Source organism: Lepidochelys olivacea, assembly GCF_965140295.1.
Source record: "Lepidochelys olivacea isolate rLepOli2 genome assembly, chromosome: 6".
Lineage (NCBI taxonomy): Eukaryota > Metazoa > Chordata > Testudines > Cheloniidae > Lepidochelys > Lepidochelys olivacea.
The window spans coordinates 116,266,334-116,290,229 of record NC_140416.1 but is presented as its reverse complement, the minus strand read 5'-3'; the positions used below and the strand labels follow the sequence as shown (position 1 = coordinate 116,290,229).

The 23,896-nt window shown below is 42.5% G+C and overlaps 1 protein-coding gene across 2 annotated transcripts in view; it reads left to right on the top strand.

The window, feature by feature from the left end:
- The window catches only part of MNAT1 (MNAT1 component of CDK activating kinase), a 198,300-nt gene that overhangs the window by 65,639 nt on the left and 108,765 nt on the right, over positions 1-23,896 (top strand). For both annotated transcript variants that reach the window (XM_084629981.1, XM_084629982.1), the window contains exons 4-6: positions 12,294-12,397; positions 15,525-15,665; positions 20,865-20,990. In XM_084629981.1, the coding sequence (XP_084486107.1) occupies positions 12,294-12,397; positions 15,525-15,665; positions 20,865-20,990 (371 nt within the window). The remainder of the gene's footprint in view (positions 1-12,293; positions 12,398-15,524; positions 15,666-20,864; positions 20,991-23,896) is intronic.

Genomic DNA, 23,896 nt, shown 5'->3' with positions numbered 1-23,896 from the left:
CACCTTAGAGACTGGGATTCATCAATTCTGAAAGTCGGGCTAAAATAAACTGAAAATCCTTTCGATCATTACTTCTTTGTAAGAAAGGGGTATAAAGCATTTGTTCATTTGTTTTTTAGCTGTAATCTACCATGCCACTTTATATTCATCATATTCAGCCCAATTGCTCCAGTTGAAGGGATTACAAGTTTCCCTTACCCAGGGATAAGTATTGAGCTCTCTGGGTAGGAACCTAGGCCCATGATTCCTGTTGATGTGTCAGGGTGAAAACTAGAGATATTACGTTAGCTATCCCTAAACATTTTAGGCAGCTACAAAAGTGTGTCATGCTTTATGGATGCTATACTATTTATTTATTTAAAAACCCAGACTAGTGGAATTAGCCACGCTTCCTGAAAATGAATGCTAACTCACTGGTTACAAGAGCGTGCTGTATTTTTCCAAAGTTACTTTTGTTTGAAATATGAGTGGCATCATGCCCCTCACCACCTTTCTTGTGCCACTATCATTGGTTCCAGCTCCTTGTCACTTCATTCCAGATGAAAAGCTACTAAGCAGCAACCTATATCTCTGTCATTGTCTCTCTCCTTTTTTGTTCTGCCAATGACACCTGCTTTGTTCTTCCCTTCTGCCTCTCCCACCACTCTGCCACCTTCTTTGTGGCCCTCTAGGCATGGAATGCTCTTGCCCAATTTGTGGGCTGATAGAGCTCTCTTGCCTACTTCAGAACTCGCCCAGAAGCTCACTTCTTCTACTGTACCTATGCAAAGTGTGAGTGGAGAAAGGATGCAAGTCAAATGGACAAACACAAGCTAATGGAACCAGATGGGTTCCTGCCTACTGTTAGATTAAAAAAATGGAAATAGTATATCAGCTACACTTGTGTCCTGTTGAATTACTGAGCACTTCCGTGCGTAGAGGGCAGCAGTGACCATGAGATGGCCGAGTTCAGGATCCTGACAGAAGGAAGAAAGAAAGGAGAGCAGCGGAATATGGACCCTGGACTTCAGAAAAGCAGATTTTGACTCCCTCAGGGAACTGATGGGCAGGATCCCATGGGAGGCTAATATGAGGGGGAAAGTAGTTCAGGAGAGCTGGCTGTATTTTAAAAAAGCCATACTGAGGGCATAGGAACAAACCATCCCGATGTGCAGAAAAAAGAGCAAATATGGCAGGTAACCAGCTTGGCTTAACAGAGAAATCTTCGGTGAGCTTAAACTCACAAAGGAAGCTTACAAGATGTGGAAACTTGGACAGATGACTAGGGAGGAATACAAAAATATTGCTTGAGCATGCAGGGGTGTAATCAGGAAGGCCAAAGGACAATTGGAATTGCAGCTAGCAAGGGAAGTGAAGGGTAACAAGAAAGGTTTCAAGGGCAACAAGGAGGAGGTCAGAGAAAGTGTGGGACCCTTACTGAATGAGGGAGGCAACCTAGTGACAGACGATGTAGAAACAGCTGAAGTACTCAGTTCTTTTTTTTGCCTCTGTCTTCACAGACTGGGTCAGCTCCCAGACTGCTGCACTGAACAGCACAGTATGGGGAGGAGGTGAGCAGCCCTCAGTGGTGAAAGAACAGGTTAAGGACTATTTAGAAAAGCTGGACAAGCACAAGTCCATGGGGCCGGATGCGCTGCATCCGAGAGTGCTAAAGGAGTTGGCGGATGTGATTGCAGAACCATTGGCCATTATCTTTGAAAGCTCATGGCGATCGGGGGAGGTCCCAGGGACTGGAAAAAGGCTAATGTAGTGCCCATCTTTAAAAAAGGGAAGGAGGAGGATCTAGGGAACTACAGGCCAGTCAACCTCACCTCAGTCACTAGAAAAATCATGAAGCAGGTCCTCAAGCAATCAATTCTGAATCACTTACAGGAGAAGAAAGTTATCAGGAACAGTCAGCATGGATTCACCAAGGGCAAGTCATGCCTGACTAATCTAATTGCCTTCTATGATGAGATAATTGGCTCTGTGGATGAGGGGAAAGCAGTGGACGTGGTGTTCCTTGACTTTAGCAAAGCTTTTGATACAGTCTCCTACAGTATTCTTGCCAGCAAGGTAAAGAAGTATGGATTGGATGAATGGACTATAAGGTGAATAGAAAGCTGGCTAGATCATCGGGCTCAACAGATAGTGTTCAATGGCTCCATGTCTAGTTGGCAGCTGGTATCAAGCGGAGTGTCCCAGGTGTCGGTCCTGGGGCTGATTTTGTTCAACATCTTCATTACTGATCCGGATGATGGGATGGATTGCACCCTCAGCAAGTTCGCACATGACACTAAGTTGGGGGAGAGGTAGATACGCTGGAGGATAGGCATAGGGTCCAGAGTGACCTAGACAAATTGGAGAATTGGGTCAAAAGAAATCTGATGAGGTTCAACAAGGACAGTGCAGAGTCCTGCACTGAGGACGGAAGAATCCCATGCACTGCTACAGGCTGAGGACCAACTGGCTAAATGGCAGTCCTACAGAAAAGGAGCTGGGGTTTACAGTGGATGAGAAGCTGGATATGAATCAACAGTGTGCTCTTGTTGCCAAGAAGGCTAACGGCATTTTGGGCTACATGAGTAGGAGCATTGCCAGCAGATCGAGGGAACTGATCATTCCCCTCTATTCGGCACTGGTGAGGCCACATCTGGAGTATTGCGTCCAGTTTTGGGCTCCCCACTACAGAAAGGCTGTGGACAAATTGGAGAGTCCAATGGAGGGCAACAAAAATGATTGGGGGCTGGGGCACATGACTTATGAGGAGAGGCTGAGGGAATTGGGCTTATGTAGTCTGCAGAAGAGAAGAGTGAGGGGGATCTGATAGCAGCCTTCAACTACCTGAAGGTTCGAAAGAGGATGGCAGAAGACAGAACAAGGAGCAATGGTCTCAAGTTGCAATGGGGGAGATATAGGTTGGATATTAGGAAACACTATTTCACTAGGAGGAGGGTGAAGCACTGGAATGGGTTACCTAGGGAGGTGGTGGAATCTCCATTCTTAGAGGTTTTTAAGGCCTGGCTTGACAAAGCCCTGGCTAGGATGATTTAATTGGGGTTGGTCCTGCTTTGAGCAGGGGGTTGGACTAGATGACCTCCTGAGATCTCTTTCAACCCTAATCTTCTGTGATTCACATGTGTATATAATGACAGGTTTCAGAGTAGCAGCCGTGTTAGTCTGTATCCGCAAAAAGAAAAGATGTACTTGTGGCACCTTAGAGACTAACAAATTTATTTGAGCATAAGCTTTCGTGAGCTACAGCTCACTTCATCGGATGCATGTAGCTCATGAAAGCATATGCTCAAATAAATTTGTTAGTCTCTAAGGTGCCACAAGTCCTCCTTTTCTTTATGTGTGTGTAAGGCACTTATGCGGCACCACCACTGGGGATCTGAGCATCTCACCATCTTGAATATGTTTTTTCCTCCCAACAGCACCACAAGGTAGGGCAGTGCTATCCCCATTTTACAGATGTGGGGGGAAACTGAGGCACAGAGACAAAGTGACTTGTCCAAGGTCATACAAGAAGTCTGTGACAGAACAGGTATTGAACCCTGAACTCCTGACTCCCAGGATAGCACTTTATCCCCGGGAACATCTTCCTCTCCTCATGATTCAGATTGCAAGCTTTTTGTTGCTGGGACTGTGTCCTTTTTAGTTTGTGAGGGGTTTAACAGTGACAGTGCGAGCTTCCCTGCTCTTTCATGTCAATGTACCTCAGCCATGTTCTGGAGGGGCCACATAAAGAGTGTGATTGGACTGTACAGTCTCCATGTTGATTCGTGCTGAGTGGGTTGCTATCTATGCTAGTTTTAGGGGTATGGTGATCTCTCTGGTGTCCACTCTGAACTGGACTGAGGCCACCAAATGATCTTCATGTGATAATGACTTTGAGTCAGAATTGACTTGACCCCAGTTTGAACCAGTGACCTAGTGGTGAAAGGCTCTGTATCTAATTACTAATCCCCTGCACACCTAGTTCTTTCAATCTGCCTGCTACAGAAGCTGCTCTATTCCTGGAGGCATCTTTAGTTCAGATATACATGATTGGGAATGTTAAGCGAAACAAAGGGCCTGGCTGCATATCCTTCATCTTGCTGCATAACTTAAATGAGAAAAATCCTCCTAATATTTGTTGTGTACAAAGAAGGTGTCATAAATATAAAGGGAAGGGTAAACCCCTTTGAAATCCCTCCTGGCCAGGGGAAAGCTCCTCTCACCTGTAAAGGGTTAAGAAGCTAAAGGTAACCTCGCTGGCACCTGACCAAAATGACCAATGAGGAGACAAGATACTTTCAAAAGCTGGGAGGAGGGAGAAAAAAAAAAGGGTTTGTGTGTCTGTCTGTAGTCGTCTTGGCCAGGGACAGAACAGGAATGGAGTCTTAGAACTTTTAGTAAGTAATCTAGCTAGGTATGTGTTAGATTATGATTTCTTTAAATGGCTGAGAAAAGAATTGTGCTGAATAGAATAACTATTTCTGTCTGTGTATCTTTTTTGTAACTTAAGGTTTTGCCTAGAGGGGTTCTCTATGTTTTTGAATCTAATTACCCTGTAAGATATATACCATCCTGATTTTACAGGGGGGATTTCTTTATTTCTATTTACTTCTATTTTTTATTAAAAGTCTTCTTGTAAAACACTGAATGCTTTTTCATTGTTCTCAGATCCAAGGGTTTGGGTCTGTGGTCACCTATGCAAATTGGTGAGGCTTTTTATCCAACATTTCCCAGGAAAGGGGGGGTGCAAGTGTTGGGAGGATTGTTCATTGTTCTTAAGATCCAAGGGTCTGGGTCTGTAGTCACCTAGGCAAATTGGTGAGGCTTTTTACCAAACCTTGTCCAGGAAGTGGGGTGCAAGGTTTTGGGAAGTATTTTGGGGGGAAGGACGCGTCCAAACAGCTCTTCCCCAGTAACCAGTATTAGTTTGGTGGTGGTAGCGGCCATTCCAAGGATAACGGGGGTAATATTTTGTACCTTGGGGAAGTTTTGACCTAAGCTGGTAAAGATAAGCTTAGGAGGTTTTTCATGCAGGTCCCCACATCTGTACCCTAGAGTTCAGAGTGGGGGAGGAACCTTGACATGGTGGCACAGTGGTGGGATTAACCTGAAATCATTTTGAGATCCAGTTGAGATTTTTTGAACTAGAAATACAGATTTTAAAAAGGAATTTTTAGGAAGTCCAGAAGGCAGCTTTGAAACTGAAAGCAGCTTGGTTTCTCTCTGCTTTGTGGCCAAGCAGAGACAAAAGGGGATTATCTTGTGAATTGCAGGTTTTCTTGCCTGGAGGCAGGATACTTAACTCCTGCAGGGAAATTCACAGTCTTCCAACCCAGAGGTTTTTTTTTTTTTCTTTTCTTCCTAAAAGTAAATAGGGGGTGTGTGCTCTACCCATTTGCCTGGAGACAAAAGTGGCAGGGTTTTTTTTTAGGATTTTGATTTTTTTGTTTTGTTTTACAAGGAGCACAGGTTTGAAAAGAAATTTTTTTTTTCTTTGGGCTGGGTAAGCAGTTTTCCAAGTAGTTGGAGGTTTTTTGCTTTAATTTGGGCCCAGAGCAGAGACAAGGGAATTGTCTTTTTCTGTAGGCTGACAATCACTATCAGAGAATAGGTATTCTATTCCAGCACAGCAAAATTTTACAGCCAAGTTTTGTTTGTTTATTTCTAAACCTCGGGTGTAAAGTTAGTTAAAAACAGAGAGGTTAGAATGGCCAAATCCTCAGCTCGACTACAGCTGGAATTAGCCAAATTTCAGGCTGAGGAAAAACAAAGGGAACATGAAAGACAGATAGAACTCATGCGGCTGAAGGAGGAGGAGAAGGAAAAAGAGAGGAAGCATGTGGAGGAGATGGAGAGGATAAAGGCCCAGCAGAATATACCAACAAACCCTAGCAATCCTTCTCCAGGTACCACTTCCCATCCCAGAAAGTTCCCCACCTACAAGGCAGGTGATGATACTGAGGCCTTCTTAGAAAACTTCGAAAGGGCCTGCCTTGGGTACAACATCTCTACTGACCAATACATGGTAGAGCTGAGGCCGCAGCTCAGTGGACCCTTAGCTGAGGTGGCAGCTGAAATGCCTAAAGAACACATGAACAAGTATGAACTGTTTAAATCCAAGGCGAGAGTCAGAATGGGGATAACACCCGAGCAGTCTCGTCGGAGGTTCAGAGCCCTAAGGTGGAAACCAGACATGTCATTTACCCGACATGCCTACCACATTGTGAAACATTGGGATGCCTGGATATCAGGAGCAAGTGTTGAATCTCCAGTAAATTTGCCCTTCCTAATGCAAATGGAACAATTCTTAGAGGGTGTTCCTGAGGAAATAGAAAGATACATCCTAGATGGGAAACCCAAAACTGTAATTGAGGCAGGAGAGATTGGAGCCAGATGGGTGGAGGTGGCAGAGAAGAAGAAAACTGGTCGCAGTTGGAGCGGAGACCAGAAGGGACCACCCCAGACCACACCCTATTACCGGGGGCCGCCCAAAGCCCCACCTACCTCCCAAAGAACCCTCCAGACCCCTTATCGTCCCACCACCCCGTTCTCCAGCAACCCTCCTCGCCCCAGTGACCCGTCAGCTGGACGATGTTTTAAATGTAACGAGCTGGGGCATGTAAAGGCCAACTGCCCCAAGAACCCCAACAGGTTACAGTTCATTGCACCGGAATCACACCAGAGGTCCACAGGCCCAGATACCTCCCAGATACCCTTGGAGCGGAGGGAAACTGTGAGTGTGGGCGGGAAGAAGGTCACCGCGTGGAGGGACACCGGAGCACAAGTGTCAGCTATCCATGCTTCCTTAGTGGACCCCAATTTAATCAACCCAGAGATCCAAGTGACGATTCAACCCTTCAAGTCCAACTCTTTCAATTTGCCTACAGCCAAGTTGCCTGTCCAGTACAAGGGCTGGTCAGGAATGTGGACTTTTGCAGTCTATGATGATTATCCCATCCCCATGCTGTTGGGGGAAGACTTGGCCAATCATGTGAAGCAGGCCAAGAGGGTGGGAATGGTCACCCGCAACCAGGCTAAACAAGCCGTGAGGCCTAGCTCTGTTCCGGAAACTTCTATCAGGACCCAGTCAGAGGTGATGGACCTGGATCCCAGGCCAATGTCTGCAACAGCAGTAGTGGATCCAGTCCCAGAGACCCAGACGGAACCAGTCCCAGAACCGGAACCAGCCAAACAACCAACACCAGACCCCGTGTCAGCACTGAATCCAGTACTTGCAACCTCAACACCAGAGGGCCCCACCGAACCTGAACTGGCAGCAGCCGATAACCCTACACAAGAGGCTCAGCCGGAGCCTGAATCCCAACATAGTGCACCAGCGGAGAGCGGTTCACAGGCAACAGAAACAGCTCCATCCTCTATATCGCTTCCAGAGGGACCAAGCCTAGGTCCACAATCCCATGAGGAACTGATGTCTCCAGCATCAAGGGAACAGTTCCAGACCGAACAGGAAGCAAATGAAAGCCTCCAGAGAGCTTGGACGGCGGCACGGAGCAACCCACCGCCTCTCAGCTCTTCTAATCGATCCAGGTTTGTTGTAGAAAGAGGACTTTTATACAAGGAAACTCTTTCTGGGGGACACCAGGAAGACTGGCATCCTCAGCGACAGTTGGTAGTTCCAACTAAATACCGGGCCAAGCTCTTGAGCTTAGCCCATGATCACCCTAGTGGCCATGCTGGGGTGAACAGGACCAAAGACCGTTTGGGGGGGTCATTCCACTGGGAGGGAATGGGCAAGGATGTTTCTACCTATGTCCAGTCTTGTGAGGTGTGCCAAAGAGTGGGAAAACCCCAAGACCAGGTCAAAGCTCCTCTCCAGCCACTCCCCATCATTGAAGTTCCATTTCAGCGAGTAGCTGTGGATATTCTGGGTCCTTTTCCGAAAAAGACACCCAGAGGAAAGCAGTACATACTGACTTTCATGGATTTTGCCACCCGATGGCCGGAAGCAGTAGCTCTAAGCAACACCAGGGCTAAAAGTGTGTGCCAGGCACTAGCAGACATTTTTGCCAGGGTAGGTTGGCCCTCCGACATCCTCACAGATGCAGGGACTAATTTCCTGGCAGGAACTATGAAAAACCTTTGGGAAGCTCATGGGGTAAATCACTTGGTTGCCACTCCTTACCATCATCAAACAAATGGCATGGTGGAGAAGTTTAATGGAACTTTGGGGGCCATGATACGTAAATTCGTAAATGAGCACTCCAATGATTGGGACCTAGTATTGCAGCAGTTGCTCTTTGCCTACAGAGCTGTACCACATCCCAGTTTAGGGTTTTCCCCATTTGAACTTGTATATGGCCGTGAGGTTAAGGGGCCATTGCAGTTGGTGAAGCAGCAATGGGAGGGATTTACACCTTCTCCAGGAACTAACATTCTGGACTTTGTAACCAACCTACAAAACACCCTCCGAACCTCTTTAGCCCTTGCTAGAGAAAACTTACAGGATGCTCAAAAAGAGCAAAAAGCCTGGTATGATAAACATGCCAGAGAGCGTTCCTTCAAAGTAGGAGACCAGGTCATGGTCTTAAAGGCGCTCCAGGCCCATAAAATGGAAGCATCGTGGGAAGGGCCATTCGTGGTCCAGGAGCGCCTGGGAGCTGTTAATTATCTCATAGCATTCCCCACCTCCAACCGAAAGCCTAAGGTGTATCATATTAATTCTCTAAAGCCCTTTTATTCCAAAGAATTAAAAGTTTGTCAGTTTACAGCCCAGGGAGGAGACGACGCTGAGTGGCCTGAAGGTGTCTACTACGAAGGGAAATGTGCTGGTGGTGTGGAAGAGGTGAACCTCTCCATGACCCTTGGGCGTATGCAGCGACAGCAGATCCAGGAGCTGTGCACTAGCTACGCGCCAACGTTCTCAGCCACCCCAGGACTGACTGAACGGGCATACCACTCCATTGACACAGGTAATGCTCACCCAATTAGGGTCCAACCTTACCGGGTGTCTCCTCAAGCTAAAACTGCTATAGAACGGGAGATCCAGGATATGTTACAGATGGGTGTAATCCGCCCCTCTGAAAGTGCATGGGCATCTCCAGTGGTTCTAGTTCCCAAACCAGATGGGGAAATACGTTTTTGCGTGGACTACCGTAAGCTAAATGCTGTAACTCGCCCAGACAACTATCCCATGCCACGCACAGATGAACTATTAGAGAAACTGGGACGGGCCCAGTTCATCTCTACCTTGGACTTAACCAAGGGGTACTGGCAGGTACCGCTAAATGAATCTGCCAAGGAAAGGTCAGCCTTCATCACACATCTCGGGCTGTATGAATTTAATGTACTCCCTTTCGGGCTGCGAAATGCACCCGCCACTTTCCAAAGACTTGTAGATGGTCTCCTAGCGGGATTAGGAGAATATGCAGTCGCCTACCTTGACGATGTGGCCATATTTTCGGATTCCTGGGCAGACCACCTGGAACATCTACAAAAAGTCCTTGAGCGCATAAGGGAGGCAGGACTAACTGTTAAGGCTAAGAAGTGTCAAATAGGCCTAAACAGAGTGACTTACCTTGGACACCAGGTGGGTCAAGGAACTATCAGCCCCCTACAGGCCAAAGTGGATGCTATCCAAAAGTGGCCTGTCCCAAAGTCAAAGAAACAGGTTCAATCCTTCTTAGGCTTGGCCGGTTATTACAGACGATTTGTACCGCACTACAGCGAAATCGCTGCCCCACTGACAGACCTAACCAAAAAGAAACAGCCAAATGCTGTTCAGTGGACCGGAAAGTGTCAGAAGGCCTTTAACAAGCTTAAAGCGACACTCATGTCTGACCCTGTACTAAGGGCCCCAGACTTTGACAAACCGTTCCTAGTAACCACAGATGCATCCGAGCGTGGTGTGGGAGCAGTTTTAATGCAGAAAGGACCTGATCAAGAATTCCACCCTGTAGTGTTTCTCAGCAAAAAACTGTCTGAGAGGGAAAGCAACTGGTCAGTCACTGAAAAAGAATGTTATGCCATTGTCTACGCTCTGGAAAAGCTACGCCCATATGTTTGGGGACGGCGTTTCCACCTGCAAACCGACCATGCTGCACTAAAGTGGCTTCACACCGTCAAAGAAACTAACAAAAAACTTCTTCGGTGGAGTTTAGCTCTCCAAGATTTTGATTTCGACATCCAACACATCTCAGGAGCTTCTAACAAAGTGGCTGATGCACTCTCCCGTGAAAGTTTCCCAGAATCAACTGGTTAAAATCGTCCTTGAGATGTGGAAAATATTGTTAGTCTTTATGTACTTGGTAGTATATTTAGAGATGCATGTGTCTTATTAACTCTGTTTTCCTAGAGCTCCAGGAAGAAATCCCAGCCAGTGTTTCACCCTAGCTGAGATTTGGGGGGCGTGTCATAAATATAAAGGGAAGGGTAAACCCCTTTGAAATCCCTCCTGGCCAGGGGAAAGCTCCTCTCACCTGTAAAGGGTTAAGAAGCTAAAGGTAACCTCGCTGGCACCTGACCAAAATGACCAATGAGGAGACAAGATACTTTCAAAAGCTGGGAGGAGGGAGAAAAAAAAAAGGGTTTGTGTGTCTGTCTGTAGTCGTCTTGGCCAGGGACAGAACAGGAATGGAGTCTTAGAACTTTTAGTAAGTAATCTAGCTAGGTATGTGTTAGATTATGATTTCTTTAAATGGCTGAGAAAAGAATTGTGCTGAATAGAATAACTATTTCTGTCTGTGTATCTTTTTTGTAACTTAAGGTTTTGCCTAGAGGGGTTCTCTATGTTTTTGAATCTAATTACCCTGTAAGATATATACCATCCTGATTTTACAGGGGGGATTTCTTTATTTCTATTTACTTCTATTTTTTATTAAAAGTCTTCTTGTAAAACACTGAATGCTTTTTCATTGTTCTCAGATCCAAGGGTTTGGGTCTGTGGTCACCTATGCAAATTGGTGAGGCTTTTTATCCAACATTTCCCAGGAAAGGGGGGGTGCAAGTGTTGGGAGGATTGTTCATTGTTCTTAAGATCCAAGGGTCTGGGTCTGTAGTCACCTAGGCAAATTGGTGAGGCTTTTTACCAAACCTTGTCCAGGAAGTGGGGTGCAAGGTTTTGGGAAGTATTTTGGGGGGAAGGACGCGTCCAAACAGCTCTTCCCCAGTAACCAGTATTAGTTTGGTGGTGGTAGCGGCCATTCCAAGGATAACGGGGGTAATATTTTGTACCTTGGGGAAGTTTTGACCTAAGCTGGTAAAGATAAGCTTAGGAGGTTTTTCATGCAGGTCCCCACATCTGTACCCTAGAGTTCAGAGTGGGGGAGGAACCTTGACAGAAGGCTTAGCACAACACATAGCACTGAGTAATAGGTTAACTTGTTTTTCTTTTTATGGATCTTTGCATAAATGTGGAGATTTTCAGCAAGGGCAAATGACCCGTCGGAAATGGAAAGGCCTCGTTTGTAACGAGGGGTGTGTGTGTATTCTACTTAGTCTAGTTCATTGGTCCCCAAACTTTTGAAGATCTTGCTCCCCATTGCTCCTGTCTGCAATCCCCTGCTCTTCTCTTCCTCCTGGCCCCCAGGAGCCAGGGCCAGGAACAGGGCCGCGGCTTGGGGGCGGGGGGATGGACGTGGAAAAGGGTAAGAGGCTAAGCGTGGGTCAGGGGGCAGGGATGGAGCCATGGCCAGAGGCGGAGGGCGGGAGCAGGAGCAGAGCCACAGTCAGACTGTGGTGGGGTTCGGCAGCCGGGCCCCCAGCCAGGTGCAGAGCCGTGCCAAGGCTGAGGATGGGGTTATGCACCGTTCCGGGAGCCAGGGATGGGGGTGGGGGTTGGGCGGGGGCTGGGTGGCGCGTCCTCCCTGCCCCCTGTTGGGGCTGGCCCAGCCTGCCATCACCCCTGAATGCCCCTCAGTATCCCTGTGTGGATGGGGGGTGGTGCCCCACAATTTGGGGACCTCTGGTCTAGGTTCTTCTTGGCCTTTATAACAAGTAGTTTATGGCTAATTTTTGTGCGTCTTGGCTATGGTTGCTGTTCAGGGGATTACTCTACCAGTATCCCATGAAGGAAGCAAAACATCAGGTTCTACTTTCAGTTATGCAGGAAGACGTTTGCAAGAACTCCATTTAAGTAAATTAAGTTGCTATGGAGTTGACGGTGATGTAACAAAGATCAGGATCTGGCCTTTGTGTGTCCAAGTGATTTTTTGCCGTATTCAATTAGGTATATGCTGCTAATGTAGTAGGGACAAGGAGCATTAAATAAGAATAATACTTATTGGCTATGGTTGTGTGTGTGCGCATACCAGGTTAATACTATGATTTCATGCATCTTTTTTTAAATATCAATACAGTGTTTAACTTGACGAACAATGTGGATTTGGAGAACACCAAAAAGAAAATGGATAATTACCAGAAGGATAACAAAGAAGTCATTCAGAAAAACAAGATAAAACTGGTTAGTTTGCTGTTTTTAAAAAAAATTCTTATTCAATAGTTGAGGAATTAAGTATTTTAAAGCGGAATAGTTGTAAAATGCTGTCTTAGAGGAGAAAAGGAAAAAGAAGAGACTCCGACACACACACTGACACACTCCATAGTAAGAAAAACGTGATGTGCAAGTATTCTCCTCTATTAAAGATTGCTTGCTTCAGGAGATCATGTTGACAACTGAATTTTGTGTGCTCATTGTTTTGACGAGGGTTTAGAGAGAGAGAGAGAGGGACTGACATAGCTAGGTAGTAAATGCAGGCTCTTCAAACATATGTATGCTGGCAGTGTATTTGGACAATATTCAGGAGAGACTGTGTTCGTTCCTACTCTAGGACAATAATTTCTTTCTCATCCAAAGGAAGAAAAGAAAATCCAGACACAGACATTATGAAGCTCCCAAGAGAGAGTTGGAGAATGGGAAAACAAAGGCCTGGCTTATGCAAAATCTAAAACAAGTGATAGTGAAACAAACTTTTATACTTTAACAAGACAAAAGCCTTTTTAAATGCTAATGATGATACTGCTTCTTAGAGGGCTATAAAACACGTGGTCTGTATGGGGGCCATACATACTTTCCTGTAGGTTTTTCATTAAAATATGATTCAGACAGAGTTCTGCTCTCCTTTAAAAGTAGCCTGGTAAGGATTTTTTTATTTATAATGTTTTAAGTGTTTCTTCTAGCATTAAAAATATATATCATTTCAAGAAGAAAATATTTCAATTCAGGCAAATATAGTAACAGAAATGACACAATAAGGCCTGATCCTGCATTCCTTTTGCACTCAACACTCACATTAGTAAAATAAATGTGTTAGTCTCTAAGGTGCCACAAGTACTCCTTTTCTTTTTGGGGATACAGAATAACATGGCTGCTACTCTGAAACCTGTCATTAGGAGTTTGGAGTCTGAAAATAATAAATTTGAACCATTTCCTTCTGAGAACCAAAGAGTTTCCCTTGTTTGTGAAGGAAGGTGTTGAACTGGAGTAGTACCAACAAATAGAGAGTTTAAGTGGGTTTTAGCCCATGAAAGCTTATGTCCAAATAAATTTGTTAGTCTCTAAGGTGCCACAAGGACTCCTTGTTGTTTTAACAAATAGAGAGCTCCTCCATATATCCATGTATGTGTATAAAGCAGTGAGGGCAAAGGTGATGCATTGTATTTCCTTTTCTGAAATCAAAGATCATTCAGGTCATGTATAACTTGTAGGAACATAGCAACTGCCATATCAGATCAGACAAGAGGTCCATGTAGTCTGATGTCCCGTCCAACTGTCCAATATCAGATGCATCAGAGGAGACAGGTAAATAGCGGGGTCCCCTAAGGATCTGTATTGGGACCAGTGCTGTTCAACATATTCATAAATGATTTAGAAAAAAAGGTAAAGAGTGAGGTGGCAAAGTTTGCAAATGATACAAAATTACTCAAGATAGTTAAGTCCAAAGCTGAATGAAAAGACTTTAAAGGGAACTCATAAAACTGAGTGACTGGGCAAGAAAGTGGCAGGTGAAATTCAATGTAAATAAATGCAAAGAAATGTACATAGAAAAACATAACCCCAGCTATACATACAAAGCAAAGGGGTCTAATTTAGCTATTACAACTCAAGAAAGAGATGTTGGAGTCATTGTGGATAGTTGTCTGACAACAGCTGCTCAATGTGCAGCAGCAGCCAAACATCCAAGAATGTTAGGAACCATTAGGAAAGGGATAGCTAAGAAGACAGAAGGCATGGGTGCTACCACACCCCCTGGCTTGAAGTGGATTCCATTATATACAGGGTTTACGGTTTGGTTCAATGGCTTTCAGCACCCCCACTATAAAAATTGTTTCAGCACCCCTGTCAGAAGGCATTGTAATGGCACTGTATAAATCCATGTATACCCACATGTTGAATACTGCATGCAGTTCTGGTTGCCCCATCTCAAAAAAGATGTATTAGAATTGAAAAAAGTACAGAGAAGAGCAGCAAAAATGATTAGAGGTATGGAAAAGCTTCCATATGGGGAGAGATTAAAAAGACTGGGACAGTTCATTTTAGAAAAGAGACAAATGAGAGAAGTATGATAGAGATCTATAAAATCATGAATGGTATGGAAAAAGTGAATAAGGAAGTTTTTATTTCCCCCTTCACATAACGTATGAACCAGGAGTCACTCAATGAAATTAATAGGCAGCAGTTTTAAAACAAATGAAAGGAAGAACTTCACACAATGCACAGTCAACCTGTGGAACTCATTGCCAGGGGGTGTTGTGAAACTCAAAAACATAACGGGGTTCAGAAAAGAATTAGATAAGTTCATGGAGGATAGGTCCATGAATGGCTATTAGCCTAGATGGTCAGAGATGTAACTCCATGATCTAGGTGTCCCCAAACCTCTCGCTGCTAGAAGGTGGGACTGGACGACAGGATGGATCATTTGATAAATTGCCCTGTTCTATTCACTCCCTCTGAATCATCTGGCACTGGCCACTGTTGGAAGACAGGATAGTGGGCTAGATGGACCATTGGTCTGACTCAGTATGGCCTTATGTTCTAGGAAGATTCATGAAACAACATAGGGGATTACGATGACATAACCTGCCCAAGGTGGGGTCATTCTTCCTAAGCCCCATCGGTTTGTGATTGGCTTATTTCTTGAAGCATACATGTTTATATCCCTGTCTGATGTAACTGTGGTTATTTTCATTATGGATATGACTCCTAATTATCTCTTGTGTCAATACATTCTACGGGTTAATTATCAACTGTATTTTTTTAAATAAGTGGTCAGTTTAAATTTGTTGCCCTTCAGTTTAGTTGAATCTCCCCTTGCTGTTGTACTGTCAGAGAGGGTGAATAGGAGCACCAAATTCACTTTCCCTATGCTATACCCTCTTTTTTTGTTTCCTTTTTTAAACTAGAGTCACAGACTTTTCAGAGGAAGTGTTTGCCTTACCCATGTCTCTAATCATTTTCATTGCCTGTCTCTAGATCCCTGCCCAAGACATTAGGATAACACCCTTTACTTGGGGGAAGGGCACCATGGCAGCACTTTATCTGCCAAATGTAGAATTTTTTCCATAATAAATTTCTCATATTCCTGTTTTAGACTCGGGAGCAAGAGGAGCTGGAGGAAGCTTTAGAAGTGGAACGACAGGAAAACGAGCAAAGGCGACTGTTCATACAGAAAGAGGAACAAATGCAACAGATTATAAAAAGGAAGAATAAACAGGCACTTCTGGATGAACTGGTGGGTATCAAAACAGAACTACAGATTTTGAGCTTTAAATTCAGTTCTTGGGGCTTCAGACATGGAATTGTACTACTTATGCTGTGGATACAAAATATCAGTTTTGTACATTTAATATTTATTTTTTAATTAACTTTCTTTCATCCTACAAACATTTGAGAACAGATCTGGTAAGACACTAGCAGGAATGATGCAGGGAGTAATCATGCACAATGCAGGCGATTGGACTGAGTAAGAAGGTGTGGGTTTTTTGTTTTGTTTTTGTTTTTTTTTGTTTGTTTGTTTGGTTTTTTTTGGTGCTTCTAGCTGTAATCCATCCCATTTTTTTTCTCCAAGCCTGTTTTAAAAAGTCTGTGTTCTGTATTGTACTTCATTGTGACCATTCAAGGTGCTGGTATTTCAGAAAGGCTATCCCAGTGAGTCTACCAAGCCCATCCATTAAATTAGCAACTGACTGTTCCCCTATCCCTACGTCTGTAAGAAATTACTGTACAGGATCAGGATATCTGCTTTGCGCACTGAAAATATTAGCAAACAATAGGAGGCGTATTGACAACTGTGGTGAGAAAAGAGGTCTATTTTGTTAAGTTAGGTATAGTATGTTCTTGGAAATCTATAGTGGTCAGCTATTTTTAAAAACTTTTGGAAAGTGACCTATTTTCTGGGATTGCTTCTAGATTTCCTCTTAATCCATCATTCTTTGTGCACCCAAAATTCAGTAGTGATTTAGGATCACAGGGCAGCCTATGCCCTGCATGTGTGGTCTAATGTGGATTTGCAACTCAACGTACTGTTACACTCATGCGCGGTACGAGAGAGTCTTAGAACTGTGTGTGTGCCGCACATGCACATTTATAAATAAAAATATGGGCAGAGAAAAACCAGAAAAGCATGGAAATCTATATAAAAATATTGTTATGCTGGTAGGGTGTTTTAAGAATGTGGTGTCAACCTTAATTCTGAATTTCTTTGCTTTGCTTTCATTTGGTTCTCACATTTAAGTTACATTTAACCCAGTTCTCTTGCATTTTATTTCTGGTTGTTTTTGAAGATGTAACTTACTTTCTTCCCTTCCTGAGAATGCAGAATTCTTCTTTGACCCAAAGGGGAGATCCACTAAAATGTAGAGATATTGGTGTTATGTGATTTAGGAGTTTGTTTTACGGTTTTAGGGACTGTGCTGAGGAACTGCCTTGCCCCGGGGCCAAGGTTCGTGGCAGCCTTTTATTGGATTCTTTGAAAGGAGCTGGTGTTTCATTTTCCTTAGACATCAGCATAGATGTGCAGAAAGGCCCCTTGTTTTACTCCAGTGGATGTATCCCAACAGAAAGGGAAATCCCCCAACAATCTGAGATTTTATATCCAGCAGAGTCTTATAACTTTTAAGGTAGTAATGCTCATGATCTGCTTAGTTAGGCATAGTCTGACTAGCAGGCCAATTAATAACTCCACTGTACACTTAGTATATTTCCTTAATGGCTTGGAAAAAGGTTTTGAACTGGTTTCTGACTTTAAAATGTGTGTTCAATCCTGCTTTAAAAAACACTTTTAATTTAGTAGGGGCCAACATTGTTTTCTTACACAGCAGTTGGTTTTACTGGAAATACAGTTCGCCAGATGGCTTGCGAAAAGAGCAGTTATAAATAATCTTTATAACATGACCAAATAGGTAATTTAACTCTGATTGCACATGCGTTGCTATTAAAACATATCTAAATATTTTTAAAACAACAAGTAATATTAAGGCAGAGAAGGAAAGTAAGAAAACTTTAGAATGTCTCTCTAGTTTTGAAAGTGGACTGCGAAATTTGGCTCAAAGCTTAGTTTTGTAAAATTATGCTTTTATAAAACCAGCAGAAATAAGTTTCTTCAATAACTCCTAAAATTTCTATGAGAACACTTATTTTTAAACATCCCCCCTGCAGTACCCAAAGCCTAAACATTGCTATGTTGCAAATCTGAAAGTGAAGCTAACTGTAAAACAAATGTCATTTTTTTCATTGAGAGAAATGAAAAAGATAAACACAATATAAACAAAAGTGAAAATTGTCAACATGGATTTAAAAATTGAGTATTAGAACTATAGGTAAAGATATGCATTTTATTAACATATGGAGTGAAATCCTGGCTCCACTGATCAATCACAAAACTCACATTAACTCCAAAGAGGCCAGGATTTCACTCATTAATTTTAAATTTCTCTCTCCTTAATGCACCCTCTGTTTAGGAATTGTTTCACAGAGAATAGTTGAGTGTATACTCCTTTCATTGCTTTCTCCAAAGTGCTTTAACATTGATTTAACAATACGAAAAAACTTATGGCAAATATTTATATGAGATGCACACAAGAGATCTCAGCTCCAATATCCTGCTCTCCAGTCATATATTAAGTTCATAGTCATTGAGAGAGCAGTGCACACAAATAGCAGAATTAAGAGGTCTCATGCAGCAACAAGAGAAAATTTTGCCCTTAATGTTCAAATTTTAAAGCAAGTTTGAAGACTAGTTCACAGCTTCTTACACTTTATGTGGATTACAGTAGCAGAGGCTTCAGCCATTGAGCTAGATGCTATATTAATATAATAGACTGTTTTTCTCCAAAGAGCTTACAATTTAAGTAGACCAGACAGGCACAAGGTAGGAGGGGAAACAGAGGCATAGACAGGTAATGTGACTTGTCCAAGGTCACTCCGCAGGGCTGTTGCCAGGCCAGGAATAGAACCCAGGTCTCCTGAATCACAGTCCATTGTCCTAGCCGCAACACCGTACTATCTCCCAATATAGGATTAGACGGATTTCATGCTGGCAGTGTTTCAAATGACTTCTCCATGGCTGCCACTTTTCACTAAAATGCCAGTTGTAATTTAAATCTTTATTCTCTTCATGGGTCACGCTGAGCAATGCTTCTTCCTGTCCAGACTTTCAGATCCTGGGTCTGAGCAAAATGTGTAAACTTGTCTTTACATACAATATTGAACACGTGGTGTGATTGTATACTGATAGTGCTAGAGATGTCATTAATTCCCCTGTGCATGACGGTTGAGATTCTCAGCCCTGCTCCCAGCACCTTTTATGCTGGGGGGTGTGCGCCAGAGGCTGAGTGGCACAGGGAGTGCGTGTCCGGGCAAGGATGAAGCACATTGTGCTGAGGGAATTCTGGGCAGTGATGCTGTCTGAAGGCAGGTAGGGACAGGCTTCTGTGACTTAGCTCCTCCATGGTTCTCTTAATTACGCTGTGGGGGATGTATCTCCTGCTCCCAGAATCAGGAAGATGTGGAGGTAGCTTAAAGCCATCTTAGTCCCCCCACACCCTTTCCCTCCAAGCTGTGAGTTCTGATCCTGTAGACACTTATGCACATGACTAACAATCCTGGGGCTTGCATTGATTTCAATGTGTTTTTCACATACTGAAAGTTACCTGTATACATTAAATGTTTGCAGGATCTGGTCTATGATATCGATCTCTTTACTGCTCTGTAGTGATAGTTAACTAAAATGGCTGTGTGCTTATTACATAGGACAAACAATGAATCAAAAGCAGTGTGCAATGCTGATTTCCCAGAACTGTGTATCTCTCTGCTAATGTAGAAACTGCTGAGAAGTTAGCTTAGAAATTGGCTGCCTTTTGTTGTCGCATGAGAAATACAACAAACGTGATAAGTGGGTGGAGGATAAAAAGCTTAAGGAGCCCTCCCGCCCCCCAGCCATATAGTGCACATTAAATCTGAAATTAAAAAAATATCGCATTCAGTAGGGTCTTCTCAACAATTTGCTGCAGAATAGCAGCACTTGTAGCGCGCACTTGGACTATGAGTGTATTGGATGATATGCAGGTGCTCAGAGATTCAGGCGCTAACACAGCAAATGAGTGGTCCAAATTCTCTTTTCAGTTGCATGTAAACTGGAAGGGGAGAAGTCCCTATGCAGAAGAGAGTAAGGGTACTGAACCTGTACCCCGGCATTTTCAGGACTGTGCTGTTCCTCACTGTCATTTGTATTATCCCTCACCCCAGATCAGGTCCCACTGTGAGATACAATCTCTGCCCTGAAACCCACAGTCTATTTTAAGACAAGTCAGTGAGTGAGCATAACAAGCAATAGGAAAGATAAAGAGGGGACATTAATCTTACAGTAGTAAGTATGGGCACTGCTTGATGGTTCTATATCACTTCAGGAGACTTTCAAAGGCTCGTAGGCACCTAACTCCCATTGAAAGTCATTTTTCTATCTTAAACTTTTAAAAATAAAATATTTATAGTCACAATCTGGCTTTGAGGATTCAATTGCTTTATAAGTTAGTAGCAAATTTGGTTCACAAAGCAGTAGTTCCTTGGTTCCCCAGAACAGAAATGGATCTGCTGTCTTGAGTGCATTGTGCATAAAGTGCTGCAGCAAGGGAGTCTGGGAATAAACCGCTCTGATCTCCCCCTGCCCCACTTCCACAGTAAAGAGAAGTCAGAGTATTTCAGGGCTCAGAGATAAACGGACTAGTTTTAATAGAGAAATATTTAGCCAATAATTTGTCTACCTCTACTTGGAATGTGGTATGTGTATACATGTTAAAAATCTTTTTGTTGTAACCTAAATGTAAGATTTTAAGTAGTTAAGCAAGTTAACTATTTATTTTATTACTTTTATATTTAAAAAAAAATTGGCTGGCTTCCCTAAAAATAAGTTGGTAAAGGAAAAAATAAATATGCTGTTGGTTGCACTTACAATGGTGCCATTGTGCAAGGCAGAGCAAGGATCATTTCCAAACGGCCTCAGGTGAAATCTAATGGGAAACAATTTCAAACTGGTCTGAATTCATTTGTAGAAAGAATGTGTCTTAGATAAACATCTGATCCAAGTTATACTACTTTGTACTACCCCTTCTGTGATTAAGTTCTAATTTTTTTTATTTTAATAAATATGGTTGCATTGGCTGGTTGCAATAAGGACTCTGTTATATTGTCTTTAATGTGGATTCTATAAAAATGGTTGTTTGCAGATTACGCTGATTTATGAGGCTGCTGCAGCTTTTTCTTATTACTGAAAGTGATTGTTTGCTGTAAACTGTTTCTCATATAGAGAATATTTAGCGCAATCTCTTTCTGCTGGTGATGGCCTTTTCAGACACAATTTGTAGTCGTGAAGAATGAGCAGCATTAATTCTTTTTCTTTTGAATATTTCAGTCTGTGTTTTCAACATGTTTACAGGAAAGTTCCCATCTGCCGGCCTCCCTGCTCTTAGCTCAACATAAAGACAGATCTACGCAGCTAGAAATGCAGCTGGAAAAACCCAGACCAGTCAAACCAGTCACATTTTCCACTGGCATCAAAATGGTAAGACTTCTTTGTTTCCTTTTTATTTCACTGTTTCAAAAAGCACAGCTTTTCCCAGTCTGAGATCATTTATATCTTTTAAATTTGACTTGCATTAGCACACGGACCAATGATAAGTATAGTTCCTAATTATTGGTGTAATTTAAAGAGAGCAATTCAAGAATATCGGCATTCTAGTAGTTGGAATGTAAGAGATTTTGTGCATTTTGCCCTTGCAACTTTTGTGATGTAATCGATCCATTGAAAGTTCCTTTTTTTGCCCCATCGCTTGATGTAACTGTTCTGAAAGCTAAAATTCTAGAAGCTTCAGAAAAGGACTGGTGCTCCTTTTGCTTCTTTTGTGCACTAGAAGGTTGTGTGTGTCAGAGAGAATCTGGAAATCTGTGTCACATCAATAAGAACACATTCTCAAACAGTGAGAACAGCAGAGACGAGTATTTTTCTAACGGCAAATATGTTAGTAGTTCTGTGGTAATAAGGATCTGTCAGCTTTCCTGTTTTTATAACTCCATTCTTTCTGTCACAACATGATATAAATGTTATTTTCTTTTCCGAAATAAATATTTCTTCTGTTCAGGATTTGATAAAAACAAATCACAAGTTACTAATCTTTTTTTATCCTTTCTACTCAATAATGGATCTATTTTCCAACGTCTCCTGAAAAGACTGTAAAAATTCCTTCTAAAATCATCTTCTCATTACTGACTGAATAATCCACAAAACCATAACCCGATATTGATACTCAAAAAATCCCTAGAACAGACAAAATTAAAAAAAACTCCCAGCACCCAACCCTGCATCTCTGTGACATCAGTCTGTTTTGTCATGGGTGTCTGGACTATTCTCTGTCTGAATTATAACATGAGCCCCTTGAGAACTGCATTTGCATCTTACTCTGTCTTTACAGCACCAAGCACAGTGTCAGCTTTTGACAAATAGTAGGTGGGTACTTGCAGCTATAAGATTATATATAAAAACAATTTTTTTTTGCGTTCCTCTAACATGGAATGTTTTCTTCTGTTGATTTTATTTGTGTCTACAAGGATTAGGAATTGTTAGTATGGGCTATAAACTAGTGTATTTGATTGTGTAAAGAGAATTAACAGAAAAAGACTCTTATTTTGTTTAGAAACAACTGGATGGCTGCATTAATTATTCCTTTTTTCCTGCAAAATGTTCCTATGTATTTTTAATTCTCGGACTTAGGAACCATTGGAGTATGTCATGAGGACGTCTTAACAATTGTTAGTTTTGTATTTGGAAAGAAGCAGAATGATGTGCTTGTATCACATGAGGATGAAGAAGTACTTTCCAGGTCATTTCTAAACAGAGAGCTATTAAACACTATCTACTAGGGATACACATTTTAAAATAGACAGGCCCAGGTAACTTGTGCCTAAGGGTGCTAAAAGAGTTGGCTGAGGTAATCTCTGGTCTGCTACTGATAATTTTTGTGAACTATTGGAATACCAGGGAAATTCCAAAATACCGGAAGAGTGTTAATGTGCCAATATTCAAAAAAGGTAAGCGGTAACTATAGGCTGGTTATCCCTACATCAATCTTGGCCAAAATAATGGAAAAGATGATTGATAAAGGAATCCGTTCGTAAAGACTTAAAGGAAACAAATACAATGTCAGTCAGCATGGTTTTCTGGAAAACAGATCTTGTCAAACAAATATAATTCTCATTCTTTGAGGAGATTATGCACTTAGTTCATAAAGGCAGCTGCATAGATCTAATATATTTAGACTTTTTTAAGGCCTTTGACTTAATACCGTAAGACATTTGGATTAAAAAAAATAGCATTATACAAATATCAATAAATTGCATGTTAAATAGGCTAAGAACTAGCTAACTGACCTCAAAAAGCCCTCAGTAGGGAATCATCTTTGAATAGGGTGTTTCTGTGGGGTTCTGCAGGGATTGATTTAAAAAAAAAAAAAAAAAGAAAAAAGTTGATCAGGCCTAGTACCAATGATCTGGAAGTAAATATCAGATCACCCTTGATTAAAATTTGGATCGCTGGTAAGTTGGGCCCATTCAAACAAAATGTGTTTTTAATACAGCCAAATGCAAAGTTGCACATTTGGAAATAAGGAATGCAAGTCCTGCCTACTGAATGGGGGACAGTATCCTGGAAAGCAGTGACTCTGAAAAGAATTTAGGTATCATAGCAGACAAGCAATTAACTCAAACTCCCAATGCAATGCGGCAGCCAAAAAGGCTAATGCAATCCTTGGGTGTATAAACAGGGCAGTAGAGCATCAGAGGGGTTGGGAGGTGCATGACTTCTGTATATGGCATTGGTGAGATGTATGCTGGAATACTGTGTCCAGTTCTGGTGTCCACATTTTTAAAAGAACATTGAAAGATTAGAGAATGTGCAGAGAAGAGCCGCAAAAATGATTTGAGGGCTGGAGAAAATGCCTTACAGTGAGAGGCTTAAAGTACTCAATCTTTTTAGTTTACCAAAAAGAAGATTTGAGAGGTGTCATGATTACAGTAAGTACTTCAGGGGAAGAAAATGCAGAGAATAGCAGAACAAGAACCAATGGCAGGAAGCTGAAGTCGGACAAATTAAAATTAGAAATCAAGCACAAATTTCCACAGTGAGGGTTATTAACCATTGGAACAAACTTCCAAGGGAAGTGGTGGATTCTCCATGTCTTTGTGTCTTCAGTTCAAGACTGGATGCCCTTCTGGAAGACATGCTTTAGTCAAACATAAGTTATTATGCCCAACACAGAAGTAAGTAGTTGAAATTTACAGGTCTGTGTTATGAAGTCAGGCTATATGGTGTAATGGCTCCTTCATCCTTCTGACCTTCAACTCTATCAGTTGTGTATATACCAGGGGTGGGCACACTGTTTGGCCTGAGGGCCACATTGGGGTTCCAAAGCTGTA